Raw genomic sequence first — 27972 nt, 5'->3', positions numbered from 1 at the left:
CTTTCTTTCTTCGTTTCTTTCTTTCTTTCATTCTTTCTTTCTTTTTTCTTTCTTTCTTTCAATTTAGTGACAGATTTTCTTTCTTTCTTTCTTTCGTTCGTTCGTTCGTTCTTTCTTTCTTTCTTTCTTTCTTTCTTTCTTTCTTTCTTTCTTTTTTCTTTCTTTCTTTCTTTCTTTCTTTCTGTGACCAAAAGATTTTCTTTCTTTCTTTCTTTCTTTCTTTCTTTCTTTCTTTCTTTCTTTCTTTCTTTCTTTCTTTCTTTCTTCGTTTCTTTCTTTCTTTCATTCTTTCTTTCTTTTTTCTTTCTTTCTTTCTTTCAATTTAGTGACAGATTTTCTTTCTTTCTTTCTTTCTTTCTTTCTTTCTTTCTTTCTTTCTTTCTTTCTTTCTTTCTTTCAGTGACCAAAAGATTTTCTTTCTTTCTTTCTTTCTTTCTTTCTTTCTCTTTCTTTCTTTCTTTCTTTCTTTCTTTCTTTCTTTCTTTCTTTCTTTCTTTCTTTCGTTCGTTCGTTCGTTCGTTCGTTCGTTCGTTCTTTCTTTCTTTCTTTTTTCTTTCTTTCTTTCTTTCTTTCTTTCTTTCTTTCTTTCTTTCTTTCTTTCTTTCAATTTAGTGACAGCTCCTGTATAATTTAAAGGATTTGTATTAAAATAATAACAGTAATAATAATAATTAATAAAAAGAGTCTCTGTGACTTTCCCTTGAGTCTGATGTCGAGGTCACACAGCTGTAACAGTCACATGGACGAGTAATAACTACATTTCAGTGAGGAGCGATGACACATGATGATATTCCTCTCTTCAGTTCCTGTCATCTTTCCTCTGTTCCTGTCCTCTGTTCTTTCTCCCTCGTTCTTGACCTTTACTAACATTATCATGGACCTTTACTAACACTCAGGACGTTCTTGTGGTGACTGTAATGACTTTCTTATCTGGTTCATGATAAACGTCTCTAAAGGAAGTGCACATGACTGAGAGACGTGGCTTCAGGATACAATCACGGTGACACAGACAGTTTATCCTGAATACACACACACACACACACACACACACACACACACACACACACACACACACACACACTCACACACACACACACACACACACACACACACACTCACACACACACACAGGGCTCCAGGTGATTACTTTCAAAAAAGATAGAAGGAAAAATACTGTCATTGTCAAAAATGAATGTAGGTCACTATAATTGTCAAAAAAAGAAAGAAAGAAAGAATCTGTCTGTCTGTCCATCTGTCTAAAGTTATAGAGACAGAAAGAGAAGCAGGCAGACAAGCACAAAGACAGACAGAAAGACTGACAGACATCATGTCAATGTAAACTAGTATTAACTTCAGTTAATATTTTTATTAATTCAAAGTGTGTGTGTTTGAGTGTGTGTGTGTGTGTGTGTGTGTGTGTGTGTGAGTGTGTGTGAGTTTGCATGTGCGTATGTGTTTGGGTGTGTGTGTGTGTGTTTTTGAGTGTGCGTGTGTGTGTGTGTGTGTGTGTGAGTGTGTATGTAAGTGTGTAAATGTTTGTGTGTGTATGTGTGTGTATATGTGTGTGTGTATGTATATATATATGTGTGTGTGTATCTGTGAGTGTGTATGTGTGTATCTGTGAGTGTGTATGTTTGTGTGTATGTTTGTGTGTGTGTATATAAGTGTGTAAATGTTTGTGTGTGTATGTGTGTGTATATATGTGTGTGTATATGTATATATATGTGTGTGTGTATCTGTGAGTGTGTATGTTTGTGTGTGTGTATATATATATATGTATGTGTGAGTGTGCATGTGAGTATGTGTGTGTATGTTTGTGTGTGTGTGTGTGTGTGTGTAAATGTTTGTGTGTGTGTATATGTGTGTGTATGTATATATGTATGTGTGTGTATCTGTGAGTGTGTATGTTTGTGTGTCTGTGTGTGTAAATGTTTGTGTGTGCATGTGAGTATGTGTGTGTATGTGTGTGTGTAAATGTTTGTGTGTGTATATGTGTGTGTATATATATGTATGTGTGTATGTGTGAGTGTGTATGTGTGTGTATGTTTGTGTGTCTGTGTGTGTGTATGTGTGTATATGTATATATGTGTGTGTGTGAGTGTAATAGTGGCATTGATGCCTTTATTATCGCCACACATACATTATAGCACAGTGGAATTCTTGTTTCTTCACATATCCCAAGTTTGGAGTTTGGGGTCAGAGCACAGGGTCAGACACGATACAGCACCCTGGAACAGAGAGGGTTAAGGGCCTCGCTCAAGGGCCCAACAGTGGCAGCTTGTCAGTGCTGGGGCTTGAACCCTAATCCACTGATCAACAACCCAGAGATTGTACACTGTGCAGAGTGTCAGTGATGATCATTGATTAATGAAGCTTTATTATAAACATTACAGGAAAATAATGAGATCTAATTCACAGCCATTCGGTAAGAATCCGTTTGCGACGCTACTTTATTTGTCTCCCGTCTGGATAACAAACAGTAATGAATAGAGGACGAGGAGACGAGGACATTTCACAGATTAATAACCGAATGCTGATTGTGACGATTGTCATTTACTTAAATCTCAGGATTGATAATGACCGAGAGGCGAGATTTTAAAGAGCTCAACACAATGCATGTCATTTATTCCATTCAAAACCAATCAGGACACAAAGACAGTTTTATTTATCCTTTAAAACTTTAATTATTTGATTACGATTAGTTTTAATTCTCTTTTAATGAAGTCTACAGTTCAGTCGAAAAACAGGGACATGCACAATATGTAAATGACTTTATTCTTATTATCAAATGCTATATAGATCATTTTATTTTTATGTGTTTATTTTTATTCTAGCGAATGTATGTAAACTTAAGAATATAAAAATAAACGAATGTTTTTTCTATGAAAATGACAGGCTTTAATTATGTCCGTGTCATCATTAAAGACGCTTTAATAAAAGGTAATATAGAGCTGCAGGACGACCTGTGAGTAGAAGGAACAGCAGTTACATGATGAGTGTGACATGTCGGGCATGCTGGGTAATGAGGTGTGATGTGTGCGGTTACATGGATGTGAGGTCATCAGACAGCGTGGGTGTTTCCTGACGCAAGGTCCGAGCCGCTCGTGATCGTATTGGGTGGCATCACTCTCCTCTAAATGGATCCGGTGTAATGATAGCTCTTAAGCAGCGGCGTGGTGGCGTGGAGTTAAATCACACACACACACACACACACACACACACACACACACACACACACACACACACACACACACACACACTCTTATAGATTGGTCATTTCACAGAGAGCCAGTCACTGGGGCATTGCATCCAATTTAGCAGAGTGCTGTCTTATGAGAGTGCGGCACTCAGATCAATAGCACCAGCTGATCAGAGTGTTGTGAGACGTCTGCTCTTATACACCATACACCCTAATGTTCTTATACTGCACCTCTCTCTCTCTCTCTCTCTCTCTCTCTCTCTCTCTCTCTCTCACACTCTTACACTCTCTCTCTCTCTCTCTCTGTTTCTCTTCCTCTCTCTCTCTCTCTCTTTCTCTCTCTCTCTCTCTCTCTCTCTCTCTTACACACTCTCTCTCTCTCTCTCACACTCTTACACTCTCTCTCTCTCTCTCTCTGTTTCTCTTCCTCTCTCTCTCTCTCTCTCTCTCTCTCTCTCTCTCTCTCTCTCTCTCTCTCTCTCTCTCTCTCTCTCCCTCAGTCTATCTGTGTATGCGTGTGTATGTGTGTGCCTCTTTATGTCTGTCTGTCTGACTGTCTGCTTCTCTTACTCTGTATCTCTGTCTTTTTCTTCCCCTCTTTCTGTCTATATGTGTCTGCTTTTTACTCTCTCTCTCTCTCTCTCTCTCTCTCTCTCTCTCTCTCTCTCTCTCTCTCAATATCCCTCTGTCTTTCTCTCACTTACTTTCCCTCTCTCTCTGTCTTTCAGACTCTGTCCTGCCTGTCTATCTGTATTCCTCCCCCTCTTTTCAGGAGAGAGAGAAACAGAGAGAGGAAATGAGGACCCCCACACCCGCCCCCGCCCCTCCAGATATTTCCTCCACAACATTTCCATCTTTAATTCTGCATTCTGGATACAATGCTGATGTAGCTTACAAATCATGGAGGTTTATAGCCACCAGTTTAGCATCAGTGCAAACCTCATGTTTAAATCATCGCACCACACACTCGCTTCAGAGAGCGTCGTTTATCACGGCACCAGATCAAAAATGCAACTCTTTTACCATCCAAATCGTGTCTAATAAACCGTTCCGCGTACAAACTTTAGGCCCCGCCTCCAGAGAGAGGTTATTCTTTACGTTTATAGAACATCGAGGAAACTTTGCTAAACTGGTGGCTGTAATTTTTACTTGTTAGCAAACATGTTTCGACTGAATGCTTCAAGTCTGCATTTAAAAGTGGGGTCTCCATTGTTTGAGAAGTGCTTCAGAAAACCGCGTCGGGACGACAAACAAAACAAAAACAAAACGAACGTGTAGCCAATGAGCAGAAAGGGGCGTGTCTTGTCTATATGGGCGGAGAGAGTGTTCAGTGCGCATGTGTGACATTAGCAGAAAGCGGTTTTAACATTGACATGGAGGATAAAAACAAAGAAAGAAAGAGAAGAAAGACTTACGATAAGGTAAGAAGTAGGACGTGTTAATATAGGATCAGCTTTCCAGCGCTGGAGAGAACTGAAGGAGCAGGAAGTTGGTCACATATTCACAGATTGGAGTTTCCTGAGTCAATAACTCCTGAGCTAAACGCTGTTACTACACAAATAACACCTCTTTTCTATCGTAGTAATGTAGAGACGCAGCTACAACCGTGTTTTGTGTAGTAACAGTGTTTAGCTCAGGAGTTATTGACTCGGGAAACTCCAATCTGTGAATATGTGACCAACTTTACTTAAGACGCCGAGGCGCTTTTTTCCTTCTCGATAGGTGAGTAACGTTGGTTTTGCTTTGTTACACAGAACTAATATATGCCTTTGTCCTTTACATGATTATGCTTGGGTGTCATTTTTGCTTGTTTGTTTATCTACAATCGTATTGTTCTTCCCTTCAGCTATGATAAAGACACTTTTCTTTCCATTAGTTGCCTGGGTTACGTATGTATGTGTGGGCGGAGCTATCGATACAGGGGTGGGACCCATTTGGGTTAGGGGCGTGTTTGTTTTGGTGATTTCAAATGTCAACATTGGCTTTCAAACAACAGAGACCCCACCTTTAATGAGTGTTATTTTTAACAAAGCCCTAACCCTTGACTCCACCCCCTTTCTGTCACTTCCAGCTCAGATCGAGTACCGTCCTGCGTTGCCTCTGAAGCGCCAGCGTCTGGCACAGTGGATGCCTGTGGGTCACATGACAAAGTTTATCATCACGTATCCTACAGTGAGTGACATCCGTCTTCTCTAAGCCTTTCACATCGTTTCCCCTTAAACATCAATCACAAACTGTCCGTCCATCTGTCTCTCGTCCATCTTTTCTTCTCTTCTTTCCTTCTTTAACTCATTTTTTAACTCAACTCTTGCCTTTTATTTGTACAGTATACACAAATTTAGAGGGGATGTACAATGAAAATAAAAAGTTTATGTGATGTAACAAGATTTTGTGATGTAATAAAATGAACTTGGGATAAATCACATCGGAAATAAACCACCTCTGTGTGTAATTACAACGTATCTAAAATGAAGTGAAAAACAATTAAAAAAAGTCACAGTAACCTGGTTGCAAAAGTATGCACACCCCTAAACAGCCTTTTAATTTTTATTGAACCAATTAAATATACATCTAAGTAAATAGAAATAGATATTGTGATACACATCACGTATCATAGAAATGACCAGCTTCTTTGTTTTTCTTATGTTTAGATAATGTTAGAATTAGCAGAGCTAACGTCTATTATTTCTTATATTAATTATATTATAAAATTAAATGTATATATATATATATATATATATATATATATATATATATATATATATATATATATATTGTAATTAATTTCTTAAAAAAACATTTTAATAAAAAATACATTTATTTATTTAATAATTTATTTATCTATCAATTTATTTATTTATTTATTTATTTATTTTCCACATCAGTTGTCAATATAACTTGATTAGAATTGACTATAGCTTATTTATTTATTTTTCTTTTATTTGTCAATTATTTTTGTAGACTGTAATTACAAAATATAATGAAACAATTAATTTTATACTTATTAACTGTATTTATTTTTTATAATTTTTTTATAGCTTTACTTTATATTAATATTTTCATTTGAAATTTCAGATTAAAATTTTAATTTGCTTAGCAAACTTTCGTGTTGTTTGATGTTGAAACGTCATAAAATATCATGATGTGATATTTTTGTCATACAGTTTGGCTCCACCCCTAATTTAAATATGAAACTATACTATAAGAGTGAGTCATGCTCAAGGGGGTCAAATTCATTCTGAAAGCATTTTAATTTTTTTAATAGTTCAGCGTTTAATAGGCTGTAAATGTTCTTTACCCTACATTAGTCATTTCCCATTAAAGTCGGATTACATGAGTGTTTATCAGAGAAGCTTAGCACATTTATGACTCATCAGTAATTTATTAAGGTTTTTCCTGCGTTAATGGTTGAAGGAAGCTGCAGAGAAGGAGAAGAAACATGCTCTGATTTTAATAACGGTTCCTTTTATCTCAGACAAATCGAACATCGCTGAGACGCCGAGAGTAGCAGCGTTCTTTCGTGTTTAATGTACACGACTCTGAGTTTAGGGAAAGGGATTTAACATTGTTTAGAAAGTAACAAGTAATGGAAAGATTTATGTGGTTATGTAACGAGCTCAGCACACATTGTGTATCCGCAGACTGAGATAATGAGAACGAATAATTTTAAATGCATGGATTTATGCAAAATTGCACATTTATGAAAGGATTGCTGAGAACGTTCTCTCTGGTGCCACTTCACCAACACTCCGTATAGAGAGGAGAAAACTTTTAGCAGTCCTTAAAGGGACAGTGCAGAGAAAAGTCCACACAAATTTCCTCTCACTCTGAATCAGCCGACTACCAGGAGTCTGTTCAACCTGAAATATTCTCATAAACGTGTGTTTGAATCTTCAGTTCCAGGATGTTCCTCTAGTGCCTCCTTTCCACCAGAAAGAAAGCTAGTGCTGGTTTGAAGTTGGTTCCACTGGTGAGCCTTCTACGAACCGGTTTGCCTTTCCATAGGCTAGAGAGCCGTCACAGAGCCATCTTACGTCACTGTATACGTCTCATCTTTCCCGGCAAACACAAACACAACATCAACAATGGCGGATGTTGCTGGACTGTTAATGCTAATGGCTAATGAACCTACATTGGCATCCAAACGTGGCGAATCCAAAGTGTACGTGCAGCTCGGCGACTTTTGTAGGCTGCTAAGAAGGCTAAACTATCCGGTGAAGTCCTAAAGAACCCCTGAAGAACTTATGTTCTTTAATAGTCTGTGTATTAAGTGAATATGTTGTGAAACAAGACAAATTTTTTTATCATCGTCTTCACAATGTCTTGAAGCTTTATGAAGCCAAAGTTATACTTCAAAGGTCCAACATGAACCCCTACGACAGGAAGCTAATTAACCTCTCAGTTTTAATCTCTAATTATTAACGGCTCCCTTCAAGAACCATTGAAGAACGCCATGAGTGTAGGTCAGAAAAAGAAAATAATGTCCCATAACTTGGAGTTTGTACCACAGATTATTGTACACAGTTATTTCATATGCAAGGGTTCTTAGCTTCCAAACATGGTTCTACATGAAACCTTAAACAAAATCTTTCCCTCTTGAACCAGATTCAGTTTTAACTAACTAATGAATCCTCTTTTTTTTGAAGGGTTCTTCAGTCATCTATCTGCAGGAACCTACTGCAGGTTCTACTTGAAACTGTTTACTTCTTCTGAAATACTCAAACCAGCTTATCTGGTACCAACAATCATGCCACGGAGATCTTGTTTTTTTTTAATTCTCATGTGAACATTATTTGAAGCTCTTGACCTGTATCTGCGGGATCTTACAATTCAGTTCTAATCAAACTAGTTAAAATAAACAACAGACAACAAATCATGTCTTAGCAGATTGCAGTAAGTGCAGAAAAGGGGTGCCGATACTTACGGTAACTCGTTGCCACGGCGATATGTAAGACGTGTGTGGTTTCACAGCGCATTTAAATATTCTTTGACAGAAAAATTAGCTACTGGAAAAAGGATCACCGAAGGGGAAAGGACTCATCATGTGATTTGTCTTGTCAGCCAATAGAAAACAAGGAGGTGGGGCTACAGTCTCTGATCTGTAACAGTGATTGTGTTGTATATAAGTAGTTATGGACATGCACTAGGAGTTTAACTGTACATTAATTGTTCTAGGTGTGTAATGAGGATATCATTTGCTAAATAAATGAGTAATTAGTAATGAGTTTCTTTCCCTAAATTATGTAAATTAGGCATCTGTTTAATTTCACAGGCATTTTGGAAGCAGAAAGGCTTCTCCGGAGAGATTGTGGCACATCCGTCTCCAAGTTGCCCTTTCGGGGTCACCTTTGACGCCAGCAGTCCCAGCGGGAGCCCGGCGCTGGTGGGCTTTATCGCCGGAGTCCAGGACTGTTACTGGAACAGCCGAGAGGTGAGAGACTGAGAGACGGAGTGGGGGAGAAGGTGAAAATGTGAGAGTGATGGTGTAAGAGAGAGCAGAAATGGCAGAGTTTCAGAAACAGCACTGGGGAATTTGAGGGTTTGTCCCAGAGGTTTGCAGCTTCGTACAGTTCAGAGCCGTGGAGCAATATTTACACGACGAGGCGAAAATGGAGGCTGTCAGGAGACGTCCCAGAACAGGTGACTTTCAGCTCCTTCTGCGTATGCAGTGTGCAGTTTACTAAAGCGTGCTAAATTAATCTGCCATTTTATCACACCTCATTCTCCAACCTCGTCATCTGCAGCGTAAACACACTCGAAAAGTGTCGGAGGTTAGCGAACGTTAAAACTTCGGTCGGTTAAAACGAGACATAAAACTTAATTCTAATCACATCGATTTTTCACACGTGAAATGTTTCCCCTGGGTCCTAGTAAACCCCGTGTACAGAGAATCACACTGCTCCTACTTTCCCTAAGGTGAACACTAAATCTTGACTCTTCATCATCTCACCTTCTTCCTCACTGTACATTACTAAACCCTGCTGCAACCTGCTGCAGTCTCGGGAACTTCAGTGGAACCAAATTGGAGTGAAGTTCAACAAACTGTTTGTTGTATTAATCATTAATGCAGGAAACTTCAGTGTGTGTGTTCTGACTGAGTGTGATATTGCTTCATCTGTTTCTCATCACCCACACACACACACACACACAGTACTGCCCAAACTCTGACACACCATAACACAATGTCCTCCGGAGCCTTCATTCAAATTCAGCCGCACGACGGTGTTTTTAAAGACGTGCGCCGCGCTCTGATCTCCCCAACCGTTTGTTTGTCCTCCATTATTGTTTAGTTCACTGCAGCTAATCAACATTCGGCTCACCTGCGAGCGCTGGCAGCTTTACAGAGTGGATCCGCAGTGGGATTTGTTCTTTTTGTGACGCTTTTTAATCTTCGCCGTCGCCTCGATCTCCTCTCTGCACTTGTGATCACGTGAAGAGTTTAAATATCGACCGATCGGACGTCTTAGCATTCGCGTCGAAATGCATTTCGCATCTTGTTTGAATTTTCATAGCATTCTAGGGCAGAAAAAAAATCCACATTTTAAAGGTTTAAGATGTTCATAGCAGACTATAAGCAATCTACGATAATTAATAAACGTTTTTATTACATAATTAGTCAAAACTGTGCAACCTCGCTGCTAATTATATGTAATAATTATCCACATTAAATCGAAGTAACTAGTAGTAAATAGTAAGAAGACACTTTTTTCAATAAGGTTCTCATATAAATATAGCGTATCAGCGTCAGTTCAGGCAGGCCACATAGTCAAGCTCGGCTATCAGCTGATGTCAATTTTCTAACCCCGCCCACCAGCTGATCTGATTCTTAAGCGCGCTATTGGTCCCTTTCAAACAGGGCGCCCTATTTAAATGCTTTTTTCAGTCTGTCTGCTTGGCTGTTTCCTCTGCATTGCTGCAACCCACCTCCTCCCCTAGCTCCTCCCCTACCTCCTCCCCTACCTCCTCCCCTAGCTCCTCCCCTAGCTCCTCCTTGAAACTTTGTGTTTAACTTAATCAGTGTCATTCTGTTGTCACTGATGCAGGCTCTGTTCTAAATGGGGGATTTTGTCTTGCTGCTTTCCCAGTTAAATGGGAGATTGTCCCCCCACGAAGCTGCTGCTGTTCCCTGACTAGCTTTCATGGAGCTCATGAAAAGGATGGGGAATTCAGAACAGAGCCATACCGCCAAATGTAAATTTTATAAGATTGCAAATAAAATATTTAAATACGTCAAAGAATTGTCTTTATTTTGACTCAAGTGGTCCTGACTGAAATATAAAATAATTCTGTACATAAGGAGTAAAATTTTTATAGTGAGTAAATCTTTTATAGCACAAAATATGTTTTATTCCTCTCGGCCTTCAGCAATCCACCTCTGATTATCAGAAGGTCATTAAAGAGCCACACGCTGTACCGTTTTTTTATTTATTTTTTATCTTTTTATAGTCGCATCATAGATCATCCACAAAGCAAATTCTCACCGATGTGCTAGAAAAAAGAAAGCGATAAATGGAAAACCTTCACCAGATAATCGTTTTTTTCTCGCTAAAATAAAAAAATCAAAGGAAGAAAAACTGTGTCCTCGTGAGGAAGAAAAATGAGGAGATGTTCAGAAATATGGCAATAGTGGCCTATAGCATCCTAAACAAAACAACAAAACAGAGAAATAAGAGTGAGAACAGTTTATTTAAAGTGTGTGTGTGTGTGTGTAAAACATCGAACATTCGACTTCTCATGTTTCGAGACATTTCATGGAGGCCAAGTGTGAAGGTGTCAGTTCCAGATTTACCTCAGACTGGTACAAAGCCCCAAAACCGGAGACTCCTTAAGCAAATGTTTTTTCTCCGTACAAAAACTTCACCATGTCAACGATTTTAAGAATCGGTTTATCATCACTGATAATCCGCTGTTACTATAGCAACCGAACGTTATCTGTACGTTGATTCGGTATAGTTTGAAAAAATGCATTGACATTTTTCGACCAATCCAGAATTCCGTCTACTTGTTGTCGTTTCTTTATATTTCTCCGTCATCGTCGTTAAATAAATCTGCTCTCTATTCTTGCTTCCTTTCAGTCGGAAGACAGACGAGACGCCGTCGTTAGCAGCCTGGTGAAGTATCTGGGCCCCGAAGCGGCCTCCTACATTCACTACGAGGAGAAAGTAAGTGACACAAACTTCTGAGTCACCGGTACAGTCGCAGGCACCATCGCTTCATCTCCAGACGTAAGCGTCTCGTCCCCTGTTCGTTTGTCTGCTGCATAATAATTGATCGTTAAAAAAAACTCACAATGAAGCAGGATTGCCGTGGAGACGTCTGGCTTTAACGCAGGTGTTAAATTTGGTAGAAAAAGAGAAGGAAGAGGAGGAGGAGGAGGAGGAGGAAGAGTGTGTTGGGTTTGGTTGCATGGCTCAGACCACATACTGGCATTTTTGACAGGGTGTTAAAAAAAATGAGTCAGAGAGCTACAGGTGAGGATCTAAAAAAAACAATGTTTTCTAGGACTGTTTTTCTCCTCATGCTTCAGGCGATCATGCTACCTGATGCACCATAGAAAGATTTCTTTATTTTTTTTTTTATATTTACAGTCTGATGCAACAAAATACAAGATAAGACTCAAATCTCTGGTTCCTAACATGTTCCTCAGAGCTGGCAGGATGCCAGTGCTACAGTTTTAGTAAAAAATAAAAATAGCAACAAAACAGGTTCATGTTCATTTGAGATGAACTCAAATTTGCAGACAATTTTAAGGTCATTGAACGCACCCACAGCTCAGAGCTTGATGTTCTGTAGAATGATCTAAAACTTCTTTAGATCTTACTGAAGTTTTTACACAGAATATACAAAGAAAAAATTTCTTTTGTTCTGTTTGTTCAGTTTAAAGCCAAGAATTTAATAAAACAAACAAACAAAAAATCACAGAGAATTTTATATCAAAGTTTTTTTTTGTAATTATAAAACACTATTTACTATAAAGTAACTAGAAAAAGTGAAGGCAAGTGAACACACAACATACTCCAAAAATTGTCCCTGAAGATTTATAATATTGTATAAAACTCCTTGGGTTTCTCCCTGAGGTTTTCACACAGAACATAAAGGAAATAAAATGACAATTTTAAAGTAATTGAACGCACCACATGCTTTCATTGTTCTTGACGTAATATAATATTTTATAAACCTCCTTGTAGTTTTTCTTTGATTTGTTCTGTATGACGGCAAGAATTTGATTAGGAAAAAAATTCACAGAGAATTTTAAGGCAATTGAAGGTACCTCTGGCTCTGAGCTTGTCCCTGGTGTTATATTTATATTTATATAAAACTCCTTCTAGATCTCATGGATGATTATTTTAAAAATTATTATAAACGCACATATTTTAAAGAATATATTTAATAAATATTAAAAAAATATATTTAATTTAATATTAAAGGTGGGGTCTCTGTTGTTTGAAAGCCAATGTCGACATTTGAAATCACCAAAACAAACACGCCCCTAACCCAAATGGGTCCCACCCCTGTATTGATAGCTCCGCCCACACATACATACGTAACCCAGGCAACTAACGGAAAGAAATGTGTCTTTATCATAGCTGAAGTGAAGAACAATACGATTGCAGATAAACAAACAAGCAAAAATGACACACAAGCATAATCATGTAAAGGACAAAGGCATATATTAGTTCTGTGTAACAAAGCAAAACCAACGTTACTCACCTATCGAGAAGGAAAAAAGCGCCTCGGCGTCTTAAGTAAAGTTGGTCACATATTCACAGATTGGAGTTTCCTGAGTCAATAACTCCTGAGCTAAACACTGTTACTACACAAAACATGGTTGTAGCTGCGTCTCTACATTACTACGATAGAAAAGAGGTGTTATTTGTGTAGTAACAGTGTTTAGCTCAGGAGTTATTGACTCAGGAAACTCCAATCTGTGAATATGTGACCAACTTCCTGCTCCTTCAGTTCTCTCCAGCTCTCCAAAGCTGATCCTATATTAACACGTCCTACTTCTTACCTTATCGTAAGTCTTTCTTCTCTTTCTTTCTATGTATTTATCCTCCATGTCAATGTTAAAACCGCTTTCTGCTAATGTCACACATGCGCACTGAACACTCTCTCCGCCCATATTGACAAGACACGCCCCTTTCTGCTCATTGGCTAAACGTTTGTTTTGTTTTTGTTTTGTTTGTCGTCCCGACTCAGTAAACTGTATAACATGTGGTGCTGTATAACTGCTCTTGATTTGTACTGTATAAAGGCAAAAGTTTACTTTTAAATTTTAAAAATTGAACATAATTTATATAGAAATCGATCACATCTTTGTTAAATATCATAAAACTCTTCTTAGATTTTTTTACAGCGTAAATCTCAGACTCGAAAGAAAAGCATCTAATTTGCAGACAATTTTAAGGCGAGTGAACGCACCACATGAGCCAAGATTGCTCCTGGTGTGATGCGATATTATATAAAGCACCTTGTAGTTCTCGCTGATGAAGGTTTTACGGTATAAATCATAGAATTAAAGGGCGCTCCTGCTGAAGCGTGCGGCCGAAACGTCTGGTCCTGATGGAGGTCTGATGGCAAAGATGCCCGAGATGATTACTTATGCTCCATTTCTCCGCACGGTATTTGCCGAGCCTCGATTCAAACAGGTCACGTTAAAGCATGTGAAATCACTCCCCGGTGCAGAGCTCGACATCTCAGTGAGAGTTGGAGGAGGAGCACAGAGAGCCGTTAAGGACAAGCCGTGTTCGTCACCTCGCTCCTGACGCCCTCGGAGCGTGAACTCGACAGAACTCTCAAGATCTCTCAAGATGACATGAAACTCGTTCGTTCCTCTTCTCTCCCTCTCTTCCCGGGCTCAAGGCGCTAAAGCCTGGTTTGTCGACTCCTTCTGAGGAGCAACTTCTGAAATCCTGCATCACTCGCACGAAGTTGTTGAGGCTATTATTCAGAGAAATTTAGCCAGCTATGCTACAGCTACATCGCAAAACAGGAGCAGCGATGAAAGACTGCTAAAAAAAAAGACTCCTAAAGCATTTTAATCTAATTTATTAACATTCGATTAAATTGTTCTTTCTACATAAACCAACAAATTCATTTGATTTTTTTTTCAAAAATCTTTTGTTAATTTTTTTATTAAAATAGTGTTGTTTTGCGGGGGCACGGTGGCTTAGTGGTTAGCACGTTGGCCTCACACCTCCAGATTTGGGGGTTCGATTCCCGCCTCCACTTTGTGTGTGTGGAGTTTGCATGTTCTCCCCGTGCCTCAGGGGTTTCCTCCGGGTACTCCGGTTTCCTCCCCCGGTCCAAAGACATGCATGGTAGGTTGATTGGCATCTCTGGAAAATTGTCCGTAGTGTGTGATTGCGTGAGTGAATGAGTGTGTGTGTGTGTGCCCTGTGATGGGTTGGCACTCCGTCCAGGGTGTATCCTGCCTTGATGCCAGATGACGCCTGAGATAGGCACAGGCTCCCCGTGACCCGAGGTAGTTCAGATAAGCGGTAGAAAATGAGTGAATGAACTTGAAACTTAAAATTTTTTTGAAGGTTTAACCTTAAGACAAATTGAACAGGATGATCCATGCCTGAAGGATTAAGAAGAGGTCGAGTTGAACCTTCAAGTGTTTCTTTTACACTTTTGAAAATGTTCTCACATGATTAACGTGAGTATGCAGCAAGAGAGAGAGAGTTGTTTTGGGGGAGATTTTTTTTAGTTTTTACATTTTTGTAAAATGTTTTATACTGCATACATTCTTATGTTCAGAAATGATATTTTCAAAATTTTGTGCAATTTCTGTCACTGGAAGATTAATTTTTCTTCTTCTTCATTTTTTTTTTTTACTTCAGGCATAATGTTTTATCTTACTGTTTAAAATTAGCAATTTATTTTATATTTTAAATATAACATATTATTTCGACTTTGAATTAAATCCATAAATCATGCAACATAATATTTTTATTCAATTCGTATTAAAGTAGTATATTAGGGAGACCGGCTTATTTATTTATTTATTGGCCAATCAGATCAGAGAATTCAACCGTGCAGGAATCACATGACTACAGCTTTGTGATTGCTTGATGATGTTAATGAGTCAGAGACAAACACAGTGAACTTTGCTTTGATTGTCGTGGTGATGATGGTAACGGTGCGAGCACACGGACTCACGCTGTGTTAAATACGCTTGTTAGCAACATAGCACCAGCGTGACGCCCCTTCGTCATTAACCAGCACCCCTCCTGCGGTGAGGACGAAGAGGAGGACGAGATCATGACATGTGCAAACTGTGTGGAAGCATCACCGGATTCTGCCTGTGTTGTCATGATGCCTTCAACTTTTAATAGAACTTATTTAGACGTAGAATCTAAATGTAAATATCATTCAGTTTTAAGTAAACAAATCTAAATATGTGTCTAAATAAATAACTAACGCATGCATCAAGTTCTAATCTTTTTAGCAATTTATTAAAATGACTTTTTAATAATTTTCCCGAAGTATCCAAAGAAACATATTTTTTCAGTCGTCATGTTTCAGACTGGTGAATAATGAATACTATTTTAGCCCCGCCCCCTAAACCTTCATTCACCAGTTTATTTGTGCATTTGTGCAACCTGGTGCAAACAGTGCAAGACAAAAGACGTGAAGTGAAGTGAACTTCAACGGTGGCTTAGTGGTTAGCATGTTCGCCTCACACCTCCAGGGTTGGGGGTTCGATTCCTGCCTCCACCTTGTGTGTGGAGTTTGCATGTTCTCCCCGTGCCTCGGGGGTTTCCTCGCAATCACACACTATGGACAATTTTTCCAGAGATGCCAATCAACCTACCATGCATGTCTTTGGACCGGGGGAGGAAACCGGAGTACCCGGAGGAAACCCCTGAGGCACGGGGAGAAATGCAAACTCCACACACACAAGGTGGAGGCGGGAATCGAACCCCCAACCCTGGAGGTGTGAGGCGAACGTGCTAACCACTAAGACACCGTGCGCCCTGGTTTTATCACTTACATCTTTATATAAAACCATTTTGAAGGGTTAAATGCAATAAATTTTTTTAATCCAAGCTAAATGCTTTTTGTAAGAATTTTTTTATTAAGTTATTATTATTATTATAAGTAGTAGTAGTAGTAATACATAAATAAATAAATAAATAAATAAATAAATAAATAAATAAAAAACTAGAAAAAAAACATATGGCAAAATTTAACGTTAAAAATATCTATTTTTTAATCGACTTTTTGATGTTTTTCTGAAAAAAGACCTACATAAATATCAAATTGTAATTTCATAATTTTGTGCAGCATTATCTACATTATCTGCAAGACAAAAAATCCAGTGATTTCAACTTACAAATTCTTTTAATTATAGAGTCACTTTATTAGTAAAGGTTCAGCGCCTTCTGAGGATTCTAGATAGAACCGTATTTTAAGGTTCTGTTACCCAAGTACAGATCTGCAGGGTGCAATAATAATATCCCAGAGTTTATAAAAGGATAATTCTGTCATTTTATTTATTTTAAATTAAAAATGTACATTTTGTTGAATTGCTGCATGACAAAATTCTGACTGAATGGAAAGAATCACTGAAAGGTGTCGTGGTTACATAAGTCTGAATTTTCCACTTTTTCCTGCACTAATAAAGTTTTCAGTGCAGTAACAAGTCCTTCACGACGTGGAACAAAGAAGTGTGAAAGCGGTGAAATGTTCCGACTTCACTGCCGAACCGAAAAGGAATTGAAAAAATTCGTCAGTCGGTTACAATACAAAACCTCAATAACGATATGAAGATTATTTATTTTTTTATTCAAATCCCCCAGCCGTGTTTTTACTGTACGTGAGGGTTATGAGAAACCTGGAGGAGTTTCACGGTCATCTCAATGTCCTCTGCATCGATTTGTCGTAAAACGGCGGTGTCTCGTTACTTGTACGTCCGGGACATGAGACAATAATTAACATTGATTTTATTAGAGATAAATTGCAGGTGAAATAATTAAGGAGAATTTATAGAATTGTTATAGATATCGATATGTTGAGATCTTCTACAGTTATGTGAGATATGAGCTGATCTGATAGGCAGGAGATAAAGGAGAAAATGGTGCTGAAGCTAGTCATTGGTGAAGCTAGTTAGTGGTGAAGCTAGTCAGTGGTGAAGCTAGTTACTGGTGAGGCTAGTCACTGGTGAGGTTAGTTAGTGGTGAGGCTAGTCATTGGTGAAGTTAGTTAGTGGTGAAGCTAGTCATTGGTGAAGCTAGTCAGTGGTGAAGCTAGTCACTGGTGAAGCTAGTTACTGGTGAGGCTAGTCACTGGTGAAGCTAGTCACCGGTGAAGCTAATCATTGGTGAAGCCAGTCACTGGAGAAGCTAGTTAGTGGTGAAGCAAGTCAATGGTAAAGCTAATAGAAAGCTAGTCAGTGGTGAAGCTAGTCAATGGTGAAGCTAGTTAGTGATAAAGGTAGTCAGTAATGAAGCTAGTAAGTGGTGAAGCTAGTGGGGAAACTAGTCAGTGATGAAGCTAGTAGGAACCTAGTCAATGGTGAAGCTAGTCGCCGGTGAAGCTAATCACTGGTGAAGCTAATCACTGGTGAAGCTAGTGGCCGGTGAAGCTAGTCAGTGGTGAAGCTAGTCGCCGGTGAAGCTAATCACTGGTGAAGCTAATCACTGGTGAAGCTAGTGGCCGGTGAAGCTAGTCAGTGGTGAAGCTAGTCGCCGGTGAAGCTAATCACTGGTGAAGCTAATCACTGGTGAAGCTAGTGGCCGGTGAAGCTAGTCAGTGGTGAAGCTAGTCGCCCGTGAAGCTAATCACTGGTGAAGCTAGTCGCAGGTGAAGCTAGTCGCCGGTGAAGCTAGTCAGTGGTGCAGCTAGTCATAAAATATAACAAGATGAGCAGAAATCTTGAGGAAGTATGTTTGGAAATTGAAAAGATAGAGATTGTGTGTGAGTGTGTGTGTGTGTTTGTGTGTGTGTTGAGTGTGTATTTCTTCGGGTTGAGGTTGGCTCATAGTGTCAGCCCTCATACAGCTTCCATCTGCAGTAAAGTGGAGTAAACGTGTTTACAGCTGATGGTGAGACTCTCTCCTGCTGAAACTGATAACATCCCTGACATGAGGAGCTTATTCAGTGTGAGTCCTGAGATCATCTCAACTCTCTCTCTCCCTCTCACACACACACACAGTCACACTCACTCACACACACACACAGAGAGAGAGAGAGAGAGAGAGAGAGAGAGAGAGAGAGAGAGAGAGTACAGTTTTTTGATGTAAAGCTGTAGACTTTGAGTTAAGGGTGAGGTTTTTAAAGGTGTTGTGTGACATGAGATCATTCTCTTACTGTTGTATCTAGTTTTGTCTACTGAGGGACAATAAGAGAGACAATACGACAGAGTCCTGACCAGATGTCTCACTGTCTCACTCTTACCACAACTCCTGTGTATATGTGTGTGTGCGTGCGTGTGTGTGTGTGAGTACAGTATGTGTGTGTGAGTATGTGTGTGTGGCCACCAGCATTATGAAAGGAGTCTCCAGTATCAAACACATATTCTCCATATCAAAAAATTATTATGGGCGTGGCCTAATCCTAACATTGCATTTTGTTACTTTGCATAAGAATTTTGAGAGCTCACGTTGTTGTAGTTTTTTATGAGACACTATTGTTAATGCTGCGCTATAAAACAGACCATTGTTACAGTTCTGCGTTCGTGTCCTGTTTACTTATCGGCCTGTTTATTTATTCGTGTTGTTTATTTATTTTTATGGCCGTGTGAAGCCACATGATTTGAAGTGACTCGACGTATCATGCCAAGTCATGTAACAGTCCTGATGTGTGTTGTGTGGTTTTTAGGACTGGGCTAAAGAGGAGTATAACGGAGGATGTCCTGTCAACGTCATGGTCCCTGGGATGCTCACGTTCTACCTTCCCAGCCTCAGAACACCGTGTGGCAGGTAAAAAGAAGAGGAAAAAAAATAAAACACACAAGTGTGCACTGGAATCCTTGTAAATGTTTATGGGTGGCATTTTGTTCCAGATGCCTCGACCCTCAGTGTGCCTCGACTCGCTAACTTGCATTAGTGGCCTCTGAAGGGAGCAGAGGTTAGAGGAGGGATGAGTGTGTGTGAGCTGAATGTGGAGTTAGTAAATGGAGGAGATGGAGAATGGAGGTGAGTGTGTGTGTGTGTGTGTGTGTGTGTGGCATGAAGCACAAATGCATTATGGGCCTCAAACCAATGGAGTGGAGGTCACAGGGACAGCTTTCTCAAGGGAATGCATCGGCATAATCCATTTGTAATGGCTCCCGTAAGGCTTCGGCCATAACCCGAACAAATCCAGAGAGGAAGTGTGTGTGTGTGTGTGTGTGTGTGTGCCAGAGAGAGGAGAGTGATGTTGCAAGGTAATGCATTTCCATAATGGAATTAAATCCTTAAAGAGGAGAAAGATCTCATCAAAGGAAGAAGGATGGAAAGCTCTGCTGCTCTCCGCTTTGTTCTGATCTGTAAACTGAAAGCGCTCTTTAATCCGTCCTTGACCCACATCCGCTCCGATGAGAACGACTGTCTTGCTTACGCCTGACACACGACACACTGAATTCAACACCGTCTTCAGTCCATAAAAAAATAAAACGCAGAAAAATTGCAATGCGGAAAAACACAGAGTGAAAATTCACGACGTTTATGGAAGAAGTCTCCAGTTTTTTCGGAATTAGTGTGACAAAATGTTACGATAAAAATTATTAGTTATAAATAATTGACTTTACATTTAAGAGATTTGAAATTTTGAAATTCTGAAACTTTTTAGTAAGATTTTTCAATATTTTTCCCTTTAACACAGAAGTATTAAAAAGTACAAATTAAATCATTTTGAAATGCAAAAAATACACTCTCACTCTCTCACTCACTTTCTACCACTTATCCGAACTACCTCGGGTCACGGGGAGCCTGTGCCTATCTCAGGCGTCATCGGGCATCAAGGCAGGATACACCCTGGACGGAGTGCCAACCCATCACAGGGCACACACACTCTCATTCACTCTCACAATCACACACTACAGACAATTTTCCAGAGATGCCAATCAACCTACCATGCATGTCTTTGGACCGGGGGAGGAAACCGGAGTACCCGGAGGAAACCCCCGAGGCACGGGGAGAACATGCAAACTCCACACACACGCAAGGCGGAGGTGGGAATCAAACCCCCAACCCTGGAGGTGTGAGCCACCGTGCCCCCCTGCAAAAAATACAAATGTACAAGATGTGTTAAAGGTTAAAGTTAGGATTATGGGCGGGGTTTGTATTTAGGGGTTGGCCTCATCCTAATGTTAAATTGAGCTATTAAAAAAAAATTGTAATCTAAAACGCAATCTAATACGTTCTAATATTTTATCATTTCTATAGCAAGAGTAAGTAACAAAATAAAATCACATGGTTCAATCGCATCAATTCGCAAAAATCAATCGAATAATTAGTTGTTGTTTCCATAGTAACACAGTGGAAGCTTCAAATAACCAGACGCCAAATAGAGAACTTTTAACATTTCATGGAAGGAGTCTCCAGTTCCAGCGCTGTGTAACAGAATAGTTTACGCTTCTTTGTGGTTTCTTGCTAATATGACAAGCTGCGTGATTTTTTCCTTAATAACGTAAAAGGATGGAAAGAAGAAGGGAGGGAAAGGTGGTTTATACAGTAGCTGCTCTGGATTATGTTCCTGAGTGTTTCATTTCTAATGCGTCTGAAGCCTGAAAGTGAATGGAGGATTAGCTACAGCGAGGCTGCACGACTCAGTAAAACAGAGCTGGAGGCGGTTTCTGGGAGAACGTGGGAGAAGGGAAGAGATCAGTGTTTCTTCTGTAGGGTTTAAGGAGCCAGCGCAAGCTCAGACCTCGTCCTCCTGCTTCGTCTGCTGTTTGCTGAAGCTCAGCGGGATTCAGAACCCAACTGAACCTGCTCTAATATGTCAGTGATCCAAACACGGCCACATCCCAGGTGAAAGGCAGAGTGGGTAGAAATTTGCCTGGGGCATCTCGCACATGGCTGAACTTGACACACACTCTCATATCGCCTGAAGAATAAACAGTGAGCCCGGTTACGAACCTGACGGAGAAATGGGGGGCAAAATAAAAACAGGAGAATGTTATTCCGAGTTTATTCCTGTTCTATTTTTCCTGCTGTTTACATGATTTCCTCCGTCTCCATTAAATAATAAATCACTTGACGATCAACAAAAAAAGCTCTGAAGCATCTAAACTTTTACTATGTAGAAAGAAATTCATAGTCAAATGAACAATACTGTATCCTGTCCCACCTTTCGCTTAAAGGTGGGGTCTCCGTTGTTTGAAAGCCAATGTTGACATTTGAAATCACCAAAACAAACACGCCCCTAACCCAAATGGGTCCCACCCCTGTACTGATAGCTCCGCCCACACATACATACGTAACCCAGGCAACTAACGGAAAGAAATGAGTCTTTATCATAGCTGAAGTGAAGAACAATACGATTGTAGATAAACAAACAAGCAAAAATGACACACAAGCATAATCATGTAAAGGACAAAGGCATATATTAGTTCTGTGTAACAAAGCAAAACCAACGTTACTCACCTATCGAGAAGGAAAAAAGCGCCTCGGCGTCTTAAGTAAAGTTGGTCACATATTCACAGATTGGAGTTTCCCGAGTCAATAACTCCTGAGCTAAACGCTGTTACTACACAAAACATGGTTGTAGCTGCGTCTCTACATTACTACGATAGAAAAGAGGTGTTATTTGTGTAGTAACAGCGTTTAGCTCAGGAGTTATTGACTCAGGAAACTCCAATCTGTGAATATGTGACCAACTTCCTGCTCCTTCAGTTCTCTCCAGCGCTGGAAAGCTGATCCTATATTAACACGTCCTACTTCTTACCTTATCGTAAGTCTTTCTTCACTTTCTTTCTTTGTTTTTATCCTCCATGCCAATGTTAAAACCGCTTACTGCTAATGTCACACATGCGCTCATACCGAACACTCTCTCCGCCCATATTGACAAGACACGCCTCTTTCTGCTCATTGGCTACACGTTTGTTTTGATTTTTGTTTTGTTTGTCGTCCCGACTCAGTTTTCTGAAGCATTTCTCAAACAACGGAGACCCCACCTTTAATGTCTTCATACACAGCCTTCATTTGCATACTGAAACCTGATTGGCTCGAACCTTCTTGATGTCATGCAATAGCTTTTCGTTTTTCACTCACATTTGATTAAATAGAACTCTGTCTTACATACAAATTCCAGCAATTTCATATTGTTATTTTATTTCTAGAGTTTTTTTAACCCCAAATTTTGTCACTTGCCAAGCCCCGCCCACCGAGCGTCACTAGCTGGGGAGGGTCTGTAAAAATGAATTATAATGCTGAAAAATGAGTCAAAGATTTTAAGCCAATTTTCTGTCAGTTTTTTTGCAGAACAAATAAAAAAATGACAGAAAGAAATAATGACAAAAAAAAAGTTTCTGCATTTAAAACACATCACACACGACGGCTTTGAACCCTTTCAGGAAGTCAGAGGTGAATTTTAGCTGGAAATTTGTTATCTCACTGAAACACATTTCAGTACAACGTGTTACGACACGCTGCTACGGGAACGCTGCGTCCTTCAGCAACACGTGAAACTGGGACTTATTTTTTGCATAAATCAGATAAAAACAGTATAAATCAAGAAGCTGGTGGTTGAGAGGATTTGGACTCATTAACCAGGGACACATTCAACATCCTTCAGGTTCTCGACTCAATTTACGTTTTAATTTCACAATTTGCACAATTTCTAGTTAAGTTCTGATCACAGATCACTCACTGTCTCACTGATCTTCTACCGCTTATCCGAACTACCTCGGGTCACGGGGAGCCTGTGCCTATCTCAGGCGTCATCGGGCATCAAGGCAGGATACACCCTGGACGGAGTGCCAACCCATCGCAGGGCACACACACACACACTCTCATTCACTAACGCACTCACACACTACGGACAATTTTCCAGAGATGCCCATCAACCTACCATGCATGTCTTTGGACCGGGGGAGGAAACCGGAGTACCCGGAGGAAACCCCCGAGGCACGGGGAGAACATGCAAACTCCACACACACAAGGTGGAGGCGGGAATCGAACCCCCAACCCTGTGGGTGTGAGGCCACTAAGCCAGTAAGCCACCGTGCCCCCTGATCACAAATCAGGGTTTCTCAAATGTTTTTAGAGCAAAGACAAGACAAAAAACATTTTCTAAATGTATTTCTATATCAGACTCATCAGAAATAATATCGAATATTTTTGAATGTTTATTTCACCTGATATTTATTTCTCGATTTTACACACGCATGATTTTTTTTGCATTATTGGAAGCGAGCGTCCTGATCAGCGAATTACAGCTCACTTGTGAACATAAACGTAGTAAAACACGTAGTATTATAAATAAAACTCAAGCAGTAATTCATTTGAACAAAAGCAGTAATTGTGGATTTAAAGGAAATTGCCTGTTAGGGAGGAATCTCAGATCTTCAGATTATCTCCTGCTCCATTTAGGAGACAAAGTTCTTCGCTCTGACGGACGCTCGAATACGAACGATACGACGTGATTTAAAGTAGGAATAAATCACACTGTGTCATGCTGCTGTAGGACAATAATCAATGACAGAGTGGTGCGATGAAGCAGCTGATGAAGCAGAAGTTACTCCTCTTCCTCCACAGCAATTTATTTGAAATTGGAATAAAAATCATCAAATTTTTATCCATTTATAGTTCCAGCTTTACATCTGACTGCTTCGTTATACTAAAACTGGAGACTACTTCTATCTATCTATCTATCTATCTATCTATCTATCTATCTATCTATCTATCTATCTATCTATCTATCTATCTATCTATCTATGTCAGTTATCATCTATCCATCCATCCATCCTTTGATCCATCCATCCATCTTTCTACTTGTTTATCTCTGCCTATCTATCATATATCCATCCATTCATCTATCGTTCATCCATCCATCCAGTTGTTTATTGATTTCTGTAGTTATTTGTCTTTATTTTATCCATCTATCCATTTGATCATCCATCCATCAATCCATTCATCCATCCATCCATTTACTTGTTTAACTCTGCCTATCCATCCATACCTCCATGTCTATCTATCTATCTATCTATCTATCTATCTATCTATCTATCTATCTATCTATCTATCTATCTATCTATCTATCAAATCAAGAGTAATTTCACCTCCTGATTGATTTTCTCCATGTTTTCAGGATCTACTGGGCAGGAACAGAGACGGCTACGCGCTGGTGCGGTTACCTCAGCGGTGCGGTTCAATCCGGCCAACGAGCAGCTCTGGAAGTTCTTGCATATGTTTCTCCAGATGTTCTGTCTGAGAGCGAACTCCAGGAAGTGAGAGCAGGCCTTTTGAGGACACCGTCTGATCTATCCCGGGTTTGGGAGCTCACAGGAGGCTCCGCCTCTTTCTCCCGCTTTCTCATCGGCCTGACCGTCATGGCGGTCAGTGTGGGCGGAGCCGTGTTCCTGCTCAAGCCGGGATTGTGCAGTAATTGTCTCAGTCATGTTTTGGCAGTGATTCAGAAATGATTGAGTTTGGGGTTAAACATCAGGAAAAACTTTTCTTCTGGAGTAAAATATCATTTATCACTGAGTTTTTCTGTACTGGGAAATAAAAACCAATGCAATTAAACAATTTATAGGCAAATGTGATGTTTCTGTGTGTGTTTGTGTGTGTGTGTGTGTGTGAGTGAGTGAGTGTTAGATATAATAATACTTACCTCACAAGGTCTTAATGCCATGGAAAAGGATGATGCAGGACAAATAATCTGAATCATACCCAGAAAATAGAGAGAGAGTAATAAATTGGGAGTTTGCATGTTCTCCCCGTGCCTCGGGGGTTTCCTCCGGGTACTCCGGTTTCCTCCCCCGGTCCAAAGACATGCATGGTAGGTTGATTGGCATCTCTGGAAGTGTGTGAGTGAATGAGAGTGTGTGTGTGCCCTGTGATGGGTTGGCACTCCGTCCAGGGTGTATCCTGCCTTGATGCCCGATGACGCCTGAGATAGGCACAGGCTCCCCGTGACCCGAGGTAGTTCGGATAAGCAGTAGAAAATGAGTGAGTGAGAGGGAGTGAGTAATAAAGTGTGTGCTGTTTGAGTCAAATGTCTCTCTATCTGTTTATCTCTGTTACTTTCTCAAAAGCATCGAGTGACTAAGACTCGCCGGAAAGGCAGACAACAAGAAAACCTTTTCTCTACACCACTTATCCTACTGGGTCACTGGGAACCCGGTGCGTATCCAAATGCCATTAAAGCACAAGTCAGGAGTGAGGCACCCTCAACAGGATGGGAGTCTATTGCAGTGCATCATATCAACTCTCTCACACAAAAACACATTCACACACACACACACACACACACACACACACACACACACACACACACACACACACACACACACACACACAACCCATGAACAATTTTTAAATACCAATCTGCCTTTAGTGCAGGTCTGTGGACTGGTGGTGGAAACCTGAGTGTCTGGATGAGGCCCGCGAGGTACGAGAAGAGCAGCAAGCTTCCCATTTCCTCCTCACGGTTCTCTGGTTTCCTCTTTGAATCCAAGGACATGTACTCTATGGGGAATAACATCTCTATTGTGTGTGTGTGTGTGTGTTTGTGTGTTTGTGTGTTCTGTAATGAGTCCATGGGTCAGTGGTTGTCATGGTTGCCCATGGGCATGTGGTAAACTAGTGGTTAAGGTATTGGGCTACCAATTGGAAGGTTGTGAGTTCGATCCCAGGTCCACCAGGCTGCCACTTTTGGGCCCCTGAGCAAGGCCCTTAACCCTCAATTGCTCAGCTGTATAAAAAGAAATGAGATAATGTAAGTCCCTTTGGATGAGGGCATCTGCCAAATGCTGTAAATGTAAATGTTGACCTCCTTGTACCCTAAGACCCCTGAAATAGACCCCTGGTTCTCTGCGACTACGTAGAGGATGCACACTACAGAAAACAGATGGATCGATAAAATGAATCTCCTGTATGTTGTATTTTTGTAGAAACGTCTTAATGTCTGTTTGCTTTGGAAACTCCACTGGCTTTGGTAGAGAGCAGACTTTTAGTACAGCGAGCGATCTAAAACTCCCACACACTCACGTATATACAGTCCATGTATGTACCAGATGATCCCCTCAATCAGCATTAACGTCCCATCCACAGAGATTTAATCCCGACCGCTTGATTGCGCCGCTGATGAAGAACGATTCTCCTTCATCCGAGGAAGTCTTTCTCTCGGAGGACGACGGGGGATGGGCCGGACAACCACTTATACGTCTTCGTTATCAGCTTTCAGAGAGCCGAGACTGCAGCTTTCTCTCCGGTCGGGTTTATGATGATGCCCTCTGGGGAAACGCTGCCGACTCAGACGACTCTTCATCCGTCACCTGTGGATAAAGAAAATAAGAAAAAAACCCTCTGATTGCACACACTGCGGTCCATTTGATCGATGGAGTCTGTGTCTTTTTCTCTAACCACATGTCAACCGGTGCCTGTTAGCCATCTGCGCTTGCTTTTATTGCTATTTCAGGGAAAAAAATGACTCTGTGATTGTTTTTTTGTTTTTACAAGACAAGCTGCTTTGTCCTTGTGTGCGAAAGAAAAGAAAAATGCTGCCTAAGAGAAAGTATAGTGTTAAAAAACAGTCAATGGTGTCATGAAGTGTTCCAGTTAACACATAGAAGTTGATTCTTTTTTGAAAACAACAGAACATGAAGTGTTTTATTTCTGTTTCTAAATTATTGTGAAAACACAAAGAATTAAAAAAAACTCCTCAGATGTCTGAAAAAAGTCTGGATAAAGTCTGTGACATAACGCTGACACTGGAGACTCCTTCTGAAAAGCCTTGTCTCACACAGGACACCATGAGAGAAGTCCTGAAGTCGTTTGCTTTCTTTTTTCTCTTTCTATCGTTTGATTTAGATGAGGCTTTTTCAGACACGGATCTCCTTCACATTAACTCTGATTTCTTCAGGGTTTAAACTTTAAAGCGGCCGTCCGTCGCGTGACCCTCAGGGCTCGGGTGCTTTCCGGGGTGTGTTGTGATGCCACACACTGGCCTGTGAGATTAAACACTCTTGTACAGAATTACTGAATATTTCTGGCACAAGCAGAAAGCTTTTTTTTTTAATCCAGCATAAAACTGCTGATGTGTTGAGTTGAAGCGGAGCGTGTTAATCCGGAGACGCATGATGAGCGCGCTGTCTGGCTTTCCAACACACTACAGCAGTCATTTCCCCCCAAATGTGCACCAAATACCTTTGTTATTATCTGAAGCTCCAGGGCAGAGACTTGCGTCAGCTCCAAGGTGTGTTTGAGGCAGATGATTTTAAAGGCACGGCGTGTTCTCAGGACATAAAGCAACACAAACCTTTAATACAGCTTTTACTACTTTACAGATCAAATCCAACAAGTGTGAGTTGTATTTTAATGGTAAGTGTGATTAAAAATAAAATATGGCTTTCAATGCTTTTCATGGCTCACATTTTTACTAATTATAAAGATCTCAGTTCGGCTCTGATTTATTACTGTATATTGTTTATCTATCTAACTAACAAATCAATCAATCAATCAATCAATCAATCAATCAATCAATCAATCAATCAACCTGTTCATTCATTTATTCATTACTTCATTTCATCAAACAATGTGTCTGTCAATCCATCCATCCATCCATCCATCCATCCATCAATCAATCAAGCTATCTATCTGTCAATCCAACAATCA

At 40.1% G+C, this 27972-nt stretch overlaps 1 protein-coding gene across 2 annotated transcripts in view; it reads left to right on the top strand.

The window, feature by feature from the left end:
* The window catches only part of si:ch211-127i16.2 (probable flavin-containing monoamine oxidase A), a 46894-nt gene extending 22000 nt beyond the window's left edge, over positions 1-24894 (top strand). The window contains exons 8-12 of one of the 2 annotated variants that reach the window (XM_060896199.1): positions 5271-5371; positions 8472-8630; positions 11275-11361; positions 19028-19128; positions 24443-24894. In XM_060896199.1, the coding sequence (XP_060752182.1) occupies positions 5271-5371; positions 8472-8630; positions 11275-11361; positions 19028-19128; positions 24443-24776 (782 nt within the window). In that variant the 3' untranslated portion in view covers positions 24777-24894. Of the gene's footprint in view, positions 1-5270; positions 5372-8471; positions 8631-11274; positions 11362-19027; positions 19129-19211; positions 21851-24442 lie in introns of those variants that run through there. The other variant, XM_060896200.1, reaches the window with a different exon arrangement.
* Positions 24895-27972: the final 3078 nt, after the last annotated feature.

This window comes from Tachysurus vachellii, chromosome 20, assembly GCF_030014155.1.
Source record: "Tachysurus vachellii isolate PV-2020 chromosome 20, HZAU_Pvac_v1, whole genome shotgun sequence".
Classification (NCBI taxonomy): domain Eukaryota; kingdom Metazoa; phylum Chordata; class Actinopteri; order Siluriformes; family Bagridae; genus Tachysurus; species Tachysurus vachellii.
Note: the sequence above shows the minus strand (reverse complement) of the source record. Positions and strands in the feature narration are given on the sequence as shown.